Here is a 10,949-nt window from a genome sequence, read left to right as displayed (position 1 = left end):
AAAGTTGACATTTGAGTACCAAATATGACAAAGTGAGGACTGCAGTTGCTGGCTTCCAGAGTCGAGAGTGTGTGCTGAAAAAACATATCGTGTCAACCCTTCCTGATGAGCTTATGCTTGAAACATCAACTCTCCTGCTCCTCGGATGCTGCCTGACCGGCTGTGCTTTTCCAACGCCACACAAAGATTCAGCTTTACTAATTAAGTTTAAAGGAGAAAACTGAGGATGTGGCTTAAACCTTCAGCTTTCCTCTGACACTTAAACAGAGCAAATGACGCTTAGTTAAGCCCAGCATCGTACCATAACTGTTCCCATTGAAGCATGCTTGCTTGATAATGTTGAAGGTGAAATCTAAAAATGTGTAATACCTACAAAGCCCAAAATTCAGATCAATCCCAGAAAATTAGATGACAGTCTGAGCAGGATTCCTGGATGGGCATCAGTTTACCCCCAGCCGACGTGGGTTGCACACTAACCAAAGGCTGGTAGGTTTACGTACTTGTTTATGCTTTCATGGATGTCAGTGTTGCTAGCAAGACCGGCATTTGTTGCTCATTCCTAATTGCCCTTGAGAAGGTGCTGATTCTTGAACAACTACAGTCCATGCGGTGTATGTAACCCCCAATACTATTAGGAAGGCAATTCCAGGATTTTGACCCAGCAACAGTGAAGTGTGGCAATTTATTTCTAAGTCAGGATGGTGTGTGGTTTGGAGGGAGCTTTAACTCATATCTGTCACCTGGCCTGGCCTACATGTGACTCCAGAACCACAGCAGTGCGGTTGACCCTCAGCCCTCTGAAATGGCCTAGCACGCTACCACTACAGGTCTCAAGAAAGAAATGAAACTAGATGGACCACCTGGCATCAACCTAAGCACAGGAAATGACAACAGCGAAAATAGCCCTGTTCACCTACTAATATCTGGAGGCTATTGCCAAAATTGGGAGAGCTGTCTCACAGGCTATAAAATGTGTTGCTGGAAAAGCGCAGCAGGTCAGGCAGGGGGAGGGGAAATGAGGAAGCTGGAGAAATCTGCATTCATCCCTTGTGGTTGGAGGGTTCCTAGGCGGAAGATGAGTCGCTCTTCCTCCAGGTGTCGTGTTGCTATGGCCTGGCGATGGAGGAGGCCAAGGACCTGCATATTCTTGGCGGAGTGGGAGTGGGAGAGGGAGTTAAGGTGTTCAGCCACGGGGCGGTTGGGTTGGTTGGTTGGTGCGGGTGAGGGAAAAGCCAGGTCCAGTTGAGGACAAAGAAGGAAATTTCTGCATGAAGCCAGAGGATGTGGGTGAGGACCTTAGTGAATAATTTGCATGTGTATTCAAAAGAAATGGACATGGTGAATCTAGACAAGGGTATGTTGATAATTCTAGGGCATGTCTATATAAAAAAAGAAGGAAGTGTTGGGCTTTTCAAAAATGGAGGGAAATACATCCTTGGTGGTGGGGTCTGTTTGGAGGTGGCAGAAATGACGAAGGATGATCCGATGTATCAGGAGGTTGGTGGGGTGGTAGGTGACGACTAGTGGGGTTCTGTCCTGGTGGCAATTGGAGGGGCGGGGTTCAAGGGCGGAGGAGCAGGAAGTGAAGGAGATGCGGTGGAGAGCATCGTCAGCCTCGTCTGAGGGGAAATTGCAGTCTTTGAAGAAGGATACCATCTGGGTTGTTTGGTATTGGAATTGGTCCTCCTGGGAGCAGATGCAGCGAAGGAATTGGGAATATGGGATGGCGTTTTTATATGGGCAGGGTGGGAAGAGGTGTAGTCTAGGTAGCTGTGGCAGTCAGTCGGTTTATAGTATACGTCCGTGTTGAGTCGGTCGTCCGAGATAGAGATGGAGAGATCTAGGAAAGGGAGGGAGGAGTCTGAGACGGTCCAGGTAAATTTGAGGTCGGGGTGGAAGGTGTTAGTAAAGTGGATGAACTGTTCAACCTCCTCGTGGGAGCACGAGGAAGCGCCGATACAGTCATTAATGTAGCGGAGGAAAAGGTCGGGGGTGGTGCCAGTGTAGCTGTGGAAGATGGACTGTTCCACATATCCAACGAAGAGGCAGGCATAGCTAGGGCCCAAGCGGGTGCCCATGGCTACTCCTTTGGTTTGGAGGAAGTGGGAGGATTGGAAGGAGAAGTTGTTAAGAGTGAGGACCAGTTCAGTCAGTCGAAGGAGGGTATCAGTGGAAGGGTACTGGTTGGTACGGTGGGAAAGGAAGAAGCGGAGTGCTTTGAGGCCTAAGGGGGACAGGACCGTGTCAAGGTATGCAGAAATTAGTTTGGTGGGGCAGGAGCAGGCTGAGACAATGGGTCGGCCAGGGCAGTCAGGTTTGTGGATTTTGGGCAGGAGGTAGAAACGGTGCAGGGTTGTGGGACTATGAGGTTGGAGGTGGTGGATGGGAGATCCCCTGAGGTGGTGAGGTTATGGATGGTCTGGGAGGTGATGGTTTAGTGGTGGGAGGTGGGGTCATGGTCAAGGGGACAGTAGGAGGAGGTGTCCGCGAGCTGGCGTCTAGTTTCAGCAGTGTAAAGGTCAGTGGGCCAAACTACCACCGTGCCTCCCTTGTCTGCCGGTTTGATGGTGAGGTTGGGGTTGGAGCGGAGGGAGTGGAAGGCTGCACGCTGCAAGGGTGAGAGGTTGGAGTGGGTGAGAGGGGTGGACAGGTTGAGGCGGTCAATGTCACGGCGGCAGTTGGCTGTGAAGAGATCGAGGGCAGGTAAGAGGCCAGCACGGGGTGTCCAGGTGGATGGGGTGTGTTGGAGGTGGGAGAAGGGGTCGTCAGAGGGTGGGCGGGAGTCCGGGTTGGAGAAGTAGGTGCGAAGGCGGCAGAAGAATTGTTCGATGTCTCGCCGTGTTGAATTCGTTAATCCGGGAGCGTAGGGGGAATGAAGGTGAGGCCTCCTGTCTCACAGACTAGTCGAACAACATCCTAACAGAGTCGACCTGATCAAGGAGCGACGCTCTGAAAGTTAGTGCTTCCAATTGAACCTGTTGGACTTAACCTGGTGTTGTTATTTTTAACTTTGTGCTAAATGGGACAGACTTCAAAGGATCTAGCTATTCAAAAATGGGCATCCATGAGGGCCATCAACATTAAACGAAATATATTCCAACAGAATCTGCAACCTCATGGATGACCATATGCTCACTCAACCATCACCATCAAACCAGGGGATTAATCCTGGATTAGTGAACAGTGCAGGAAGATATGCCATGAGCAGAACCAGCCATACCTAAAAATAAGAGGTCAACCTGGTGAAGCTACTAGACAGGACTACTTGCATGCCAAACAGCATAAGCAGCAAGTGATGGACAGCTGAGTGATCTCTCAACCAGCAGATTCGATGTAAGCTCTGCAGTCTTGAACATCCAGTCATGAATGGTGGAGGAAACTCCACAAATATCCTCAATGATGGAAAAGCCCAGCACATCCGTACAAAATGATAAGTAACATTTGTACCATAAAATGCCCAGCAATGACCATCTTCAATAAGCCGGAGTCTTAACTACTACCCTTGATATTCATTGGGGCTACCATCACTGAATCCCCCCACTATCAACACCCTGGGGTTACCATTGACCAGAAACTCAGCTGGACTTGTCATGTAAATGCAGTGGCTACAAGTGCAGATCAGAGGAACTGAGTTGCACCTGGAACTGAGTTGCAAACTGGTACTTGTCACTTATCAAACCCAGCTTGAATGTTATCCAGGTCTTGCCACTTTTGGACAATGTAAGATTTGCTGTCTCTCTTACGAAAACTAATTATTTATATTCAGAAATTCAAACTGAACTCAGATTCTGAGTAGGCCATGGGAAAGTTGGGAAAATTGGATTCTGGATTGCCTGTCTAGGAATGTTACCATTATATCATTGTACCCAATTAATTATAGTCAAGCATGCACTCGAAATGACATTTAATTGGGGGCGATTCCATGACCAAAAATTGTACTCCAGTTTAAAGGGCAAACTTGATGAAATTCCCTTTCAGCACTGAGGCAGATAAGCATGTTTGGCTAGAAGCTGCAATGAATTTGGTACTTGCCCTAGTTGCACTCTGACTTAAGACCAGCCAACTCTACAAATTGGGACTTTATATTAGAATCTACCTTTGTCTGCGTGGGATAGTACCACATCGGACTGCATTCACAATCGATCCATTGAGCGGTGCATTTTTTTTTTACTCCTATCATGTCTTAATTGGTATAAGCCCCTATGCTTTGCTGAAATTGCATTAATAAACAGAATACACAGCCGTTAAACCAGGGCTACTCCCATTCCTCTGATCCCTGTGGACTCAATAGGAGCAAGTGACCCAATTGCAGAACAACAGAAATCTCAAGTAGATTAAGACTAACCAACTCACCAGCTGCTAAATACTTGGAGCTGTCTCGGGCTTGATATATAGGCAGCTAAGTGAAATCCGTTCTTTCCACAGTAAATGAAATCTTTTGGCTAATTCACTCTGACTCTTGTTGGCAGAACCGGTGCCAGAAATAAAGACTTTGAAAAAAATGTTCAATCCCTAACTGGCTTGTGTTCCGAACAGCCGGCCTCTTCCTGTGAGAGTTAGAGCTGAGGTGAGCTGTTCACTTGATACTGGTAAAATGGATTTAGCAGGCAGGCTGTAGCAGTGTCATTCCTCGCAATGTGGTTGATCACCGGGGCACACATTCCTCTCAATGAAAAGCTACGCTGGGTAAGCAGTACTATTCAAACTTCTCAATCTGTTTTTTTGCTTCTTAATTTGTAATTTATTTAGCTGGAGAGTTTCTTTTCCCTCTGTTACCCTAGGGACAGCTTTGTAGAACAGCTAGTTTAGCTGCCAGCACAGCTCCTGTGTTAGCTTTTAAAATTTGTTTCTTTCGTGTGTTTAAAATGCTGGTAATTTGGAGTTGCATACAACTGAAAGAACATGTGCCAGATGAGAAGTATCTGTTCACTTTTCTCTTTTTGAGTAACTTGGAATAAGATTAACAAAACTTGATATTTGTTAGGAGATTAAATGTTTTGAGCTTTAGCAGATTGAAAACTTGCCGCACCTTTTGTTTCTGATTGATTGATTGTTTTCATATTTAAGAGGCCGCAGATGGGGTTGAGGGAGAAAAAGAGAGACGGGGAGGCTTGTTCTGTTAACTGCAGCTGCGGGTGAGGAGAGCGGGAGGCTTTGTCTGTTAACTGTTGATATGCTGTTTTGTCTGTATCTGTACTACCCCTCATAATCTTTGTTAGTTTGAGTCATTAGAAATAATGTTCCGAGTTCTGGCTTGGCCATACCGTGTTGCTGATCTAGCCATGCTACCGTTACTGGGTGGAAATTAATGTGGGGAAGTTAGGGAGACTAATTCCACCCCAGTGCATATCTCCAGGTTTTGTTACTGTTGCAAGGTTCCTGGTGTTAGAATTATATGAAAGGAAGGTTTGGAATCACTTTCTCTCCTCTGCCACCCTTGCAACCCTGAGTCAGTTTCTACAAGCCCTGAAAGATTCCTCCTAATTGGCATTGTTTTGTCAGCTTTTGCCTCACTCTTGAAACATACAACATTCATTGTTTGGAATGACATGGATAAGACAGTGAAAGATACTAGAACTCTGAGAACCAATGAAAGTGTTTGGTGGGATGGGTGATGGGGAGAACTATTTGGCAATGGTATATTTGAACAGGATATTGGTGCTGTTGACGTCATCATTGTGCACCCATGTCACTTAGGAACTACCGGTTGTCATATCTCTGTTATTGCTGTCTGTTTCCCTACAGATGTTCTGCCAGCTGCCTTGCTAAGGGAAAAGACAGTGGGTGACTCACTGAAGACTCTTGCTGAGCACCCCTCTGGGCCAGTGGTTTCTAAGTTATTTGAGGTATCAGGCTGCATTGCAAAATGAACTTTAGAAGTTAAGGAATGAGACTGTGTGGCATCACCAGCAGTGAGGTTACACGAACTGCATCTATCTAAGTTGTGATGGTGAGGAATCCTCCCCGTATATATGCCTGTGCTGCCCAGTGCAGCAAATGTGGAGAATTCAGTCAACTGAATTCAGTCATCCTGAGAGCTTCAGGATGGGATTAGAGAAAAGAATCCTGCTTCATTCTGCATGGCAATAATTAAGTATAGAGTCATTACTAAGAAAATAACATCCAGAGGTTATTCAGCCCCATGATCCTGCTGGAGCATTGAGTTAGATTGTGGATGATCTGTATCTCAACTCTATATCTTTTCACCTAATAACAGTCTATTAATCTCAGTCTGCAAAACTTGCCAGCATTCACAACTTTTTGAAAGTGTTCCAAATTTTCACTATTCTTTGTGAGAAAGTCCTTAATGTTTTATACTAATTACAGGATTCTACCTAATTTTATGATTGTTTAATATCATTCTGAATCTCTACTAGAGGAAATAGCTTCTGTACATATCCTATCAACTCACTTTATCATTGTAAGGCATTCAGTTAAATCTCTCCTCCTTTCCTAAATGGACGATCATGAAGCACATTCTCTTATAATTTAACGCTTCAAGTAGGAGTATCATCTAGTCTCAACATTAGCTTGCGCTCGCTCTCTCTCGCTGTCTCTCTCTCTCTCTCTCCATGGATGCTGTCTGCTGTGATCTCCAGCATTGGTTGTTTTCAGTGAGTATCTTTTGTCTTGGCCTGTGTGCTTCTAATGAACATAATCAGTTTGACCAGCCAGAAAGCTACCTGTTACTTTCATAAGGGAGTAGCTTGTACAATATAGAAACTAACTCTGTAAGGCACCCTATTGGGTCCTTGCACCTTTCTGAATGAGAGGGACATTTCTAAAGACCATTGTCTGTATTCCGTTATCCTCTGAGACCTCAAGTAACTTAAAGCATTTTTTGGGGGGGCTGTCCCTTTCCAAATAAGCAATGCTGAACTCAGCTCAATACTGGACCCTGCTGGTGAGGGAGTACTTCTCAGACAGAATATCAAACTAAATCTGTAGCAGAGTCTTATTTCCTGATCTGTTGTTTCCTTTTTAGTTAAGCAGTTGATGGAGTTTTCAAAAAAAATGTGCAGGAACTCAACCATCTGATAAGTTCATTAATTGTGTTTGCTAAGATTTGTACCCAAGATTGAGAGGCACAGTCCCACACCTTAGGAACTGTCATGACTGTGGCTATTGTGTAAACCAACCATGTTGTAGAGGGGTTTGCTCATTGAATAGTGGGCTGCACCCTGGGGCCCTTGCTTGTTTCTGTCTGTATTATGGCTGCTGCCTGGTAGTGCTTTTGTAGGGGTTTACGGTGCCCTTTCTTGCTGGCTGTTGTTATCTACATGGCCCACTCAGGCTGTTGCCAGTGGGATTCCCCTTGTAGCTGGCTCCGAGTCTGGATGGAATTGGTTACACTGCTACTTTGTTCAGTTAACTGTAGGTTGCAGTTTGCCATTGCAAAGGACCTGCAATTTCAACCACTGCCTCACCAGAATTTGTTCCTGAAATTGCCAGTGTCCAGTTTGGGGCGACTGATGAGATCAGGCATGGCTACCACCCTGTTGACCAGCAGTGGCAACTCCAGTATGGCCGAGCTAGTTGTGAGGGTGGTGGTAAACTGTCAGGAGATGCTTATGGACAGTGGCAACGTCAGTTCTCTCTCTCTCTCCCTCTCTCTCCCCCTCTCCCTCCCCCACCTCCCCGGCTGTGTTGTCAGATGGTGGGGTGCGAGGCAGATGTATCACAAATCCCGTTGGAAGGCAAGAGGTATTGAGCAGGTTTCTGAAGGTGAAAATGCTGATTAGGTGTCCCACTCATTCAAACCAAAGTGGGTGAAGAGTTCAGGGAAGTGGTGGAGGTTGTATATGAGGGTAGTAACAAGATATGGATGAGTAGAAACTTAAGAACACGCATTTATGTCAATTTTTCCTCTGTGGAAAGATTGTGTGTGGCTGGGGGAGTTTTTGAGGACTGAGAACAATTGCAGCATGTTCAGCACAATTTGTGACGACTCCGATACGAACGTTGTCTGTGTCCAAATGCAACAACACCAGGACAATAAGCTCAGGATGAAAAGTGGCAAGTAACATTTGCACTACATAATGCCAAGCAATAATTATCTCAAACGAGAGAATATCTAACCATCGCCCTTTGACATTCAGTGTTATCACCATCGCTGAATCTCCCATGATCAGCATGCTGCATATTACCATTAACCACATACTGAACTGGCATATTCAGTTAAATACTGCGGCTACAGCAGGTCCGAGGCTAGGAACCCTGCAGTGAGTAATGTGCCTCTTGATTCTCCAAAGTCAGTCCACCGTCTGCAAAATTAAAGTCAGGAGGTGATGGAATACTCACTTGCTTGGATAAGTGCAGCTCCAACAACATTCAAACTTGACACCATATGGGACAAAACAGTCCCCTTGATTGACACCACATCCACAAAGATTCATTCCCTCCTCCACCAATGCACAGTAGCAGCAAGATGTTTATGAGCAGTAGCAGCATCAATGCTAGAGGTGAGTGGTTGTTCTAGCAATGTGTCTGGGGCTTGTTGGATGGGCAGTCCCTGATGAAAACCATGGATGTCAGTATGGCACGGGGAGAAGCTGCAAACCAGATGGGCATCTACAAGATGCAGTATAGGATTTCACCAAAGTTCCTTAGCATTCCAAATCCATGATTACTACAGTCTTAAAGAACAAAGGCATCATATACAAATATGACGAACACGTTCCCCTCCAATCTGCTCACCATGCTGGCTTGGAAATATGTGCTTCTTCACTGTTGTTGGGTCAAATTCTTGGAGATTCCTCCACAACAGCCTTGTACTTAGAACAAATGGATTGCAGCAGTTCAAAGTGGCAGCTCAGCACTGCCTTCTCGAGGATTCTTGGGATGGCTTGCCCGTAAATCCCTGAATGACTAAAACAAATTCTGAAGGTAAAAGCACAAATAATAAATTTAGTGGCATGGAGGTGGGTTGGGTAGAGTTGGAAATAAGCAGTTTTGGGGATAGAACACACATCAGTGGAGGCATTAAACTCTTTAACATCAAAATTGCATTGATGCCTCCTAAAATACCAGGTAGCAGCATTTCACAGACAGATTGATCAGTTGCACGCCAATACTGGCGTGTTTTGCTATCACAGTGTCTGCCTGTTGCCAACTATTCCACTCCCTTGCCATATCATTGATTTTGTCACAATCCTAATGAGCCTTTTAGAAAAGCAGCAGAAATGTTGAACTACAAAGTAGTTTGCCCAGAATTTTGATGTAATGTATGCACTAATATATCAAATTGTCAACTTCATTTGGGGGCTGATTGGAAGTTCATGTTCTTTTAGCACTTTATCTTTTATTTCAAGTTTTACTTTGTATATTTTTACATTTTGTGTTAATACATCAACAACATCTTGACTAGGTGCATATGTTTAACCCAAATCATAAACTTGAGCATAATTGATGAGCACTGAAACGGCCAACTCATTAATGGTTAGGATCATAAATCCCTCATACAGGAGCCACCCATTCGTTCTGCTGTGCTTGTTGAGGAACTTTGAGCTATCCAATTAATCCCGTTTCCCAGTGAGTTGTTCAAGTAGCCATGCATGTTTTTCCTTTTCAAGTATTTCGGTTCCTTTTTGAAAGTTGCAGTTGAATCTGGTTCCAGTACCCTTGCATACAGTGCATTCCAAATCATTCACTGTCTGCTTTAATTGAAGGCTTCTACCAAATCATAACTGTGTAAAATCTGCTCACTCCCCTGGTTTATTTGGCAATAATCTTGTCTTCTGATTACTGGCATCCATTCTTCCTTTTAACTCCATCAAAGCTTCTCAATCTTTTACCAGGATGTTTAGAGATGGTCAAATTGACACTAAATTACTCTTGGGAGTTTGCTAATCAGCCTTTCCGACTTCTATGTACACATCAGCTGTCCTTGCTGACCACTTCACAAGGTTCCAAGCTGTGGCTCTTTCTTAGTAAATGTTTCTCTGGTTTGAACCTGACTGTAGAACAACAAGCTGTTCGTGAGATAAGACTTCTTGCTTGAAAGGGATGAGATGAGGTTGATAATTATAGTGATGTCACCCTCACCAGTGTGGATGTTCCTTCAATTTATACGGGAAGTAGGGCATTCTCAGAGTTCCACAATAAAGATTTTGCATTTGAATAGCACCTTTTACAATCTTGCGACATCAGAAAGCACAGCTAAGGCCACACACTTTTGAAGGAAACAAAGCAGCTATTTTACAAAAGCAACCTCCCATGAACAATAATTTGATAGTGCCGGATAATTATAGTTGAGGGACAAATATTGAGCAGGCTGCCTAGGAGAATTTCATGTCAGATCATCAAAGTCATGCCGTAAGATTTTGTACATTCATCTGAGAGAACGGATGGTATTGAGATTTATTGATTCATCAGAAACCAACACTTCTGGTTAATCTGATGTGGCAATCAGTATCATGTATGTTTCTTATGCGAAATAGCACTTTAATCCAAAGCTTCTAACTGATGTGAGAAGGCTCCGCTGAGCCATAGCTAGCACCAAAATCGTAAGGAATAATTCAACAATTTTGGTGATTTTTGTGGAGTGCAAACATATCGGAAAAGACTGGTGTGAATGGATTTTAGTTTGTTTGCTGGGGAACCCAATCCAGTGTGGCCCGATATCACTGTGCCAAATTGACCGATCATGATGAGTAATGTCAATACACTACATCATTCAACCAGTTGGTGGCAAGGCACGTCTTAGCTCAAGCATTGAGGTATAGAACATAGAAGAATACAGCGCAGTACAGGCCCTTTGGCCCTCGATGTTGCGCCGATCCAAGCCCACCTAACCTATACTAACCCACTATCCTCCATATACCTATCCAATGCCCGCTTAAATGCCCATAAAGAGGGAGAGTCCACCACTGCTACTGGCAGGGCATTCCATGAAATTACGACTCGCTGAGTGAAGAACCTACCCCTAACTTCAGTCCTATATCAACCCC

The 10,949-nt window shown here is 44.6% G+C and overlaps 1 protein-coding gene across 9 annotated transcripts in view; it reads left to right on the top strand.

Annotated features, from left to right (window-relative positions):
• The window catches only part of LOC122563745 (thyroid hormone receptor-associated protein 3-like), a 113,403-nt gene that overhangs the window by 75,867 nt on the left and 26,587 nt on the right, over positions 1–10,949 (top strand). The window contains exon 1 of one of the 9 annotated variants that reach the window (XM_043717929.1): positions 4,592–4,686. The exons of the other annotated variants lie outside the window; for them this stretch is intronic. Within the exon in view, the coding sequence (XP_043573864.1) occupies positions 4,670–4,686 (17 nt within the window). The 5' untranslated portion in view covers positions 4,592–4,669. Of the gene's footprint in view, positions 1–4,591; positions 4,687–10,949 lie in introns of those variants that run through there. 9 annotated transcript variants of the gene reach the window in all.

The sequence above is a fragment of the Chiloscyllium plagiosum genome, chromosome 27, assembly GCF_004010195.1.
Source record: "Chiloscyllium plagiosum isolate BGI_BamShark_2017 chromosome 27, ASM401019v2, whole genome shotgun sequence".
Taxonomy (NCBI): Eukaryota; Metazoa; Chordata; class Chondrichthyes; order Orectolobiformes; family Hemiscylliidae; genus Chiloscyllium; species Chiloscyllium plagiosum.
The sequence above is the reverse complement of the archived record's forward strand: the minus strand, read 5'-3'. Positions and strand labels throughout refer to the sequence as shown.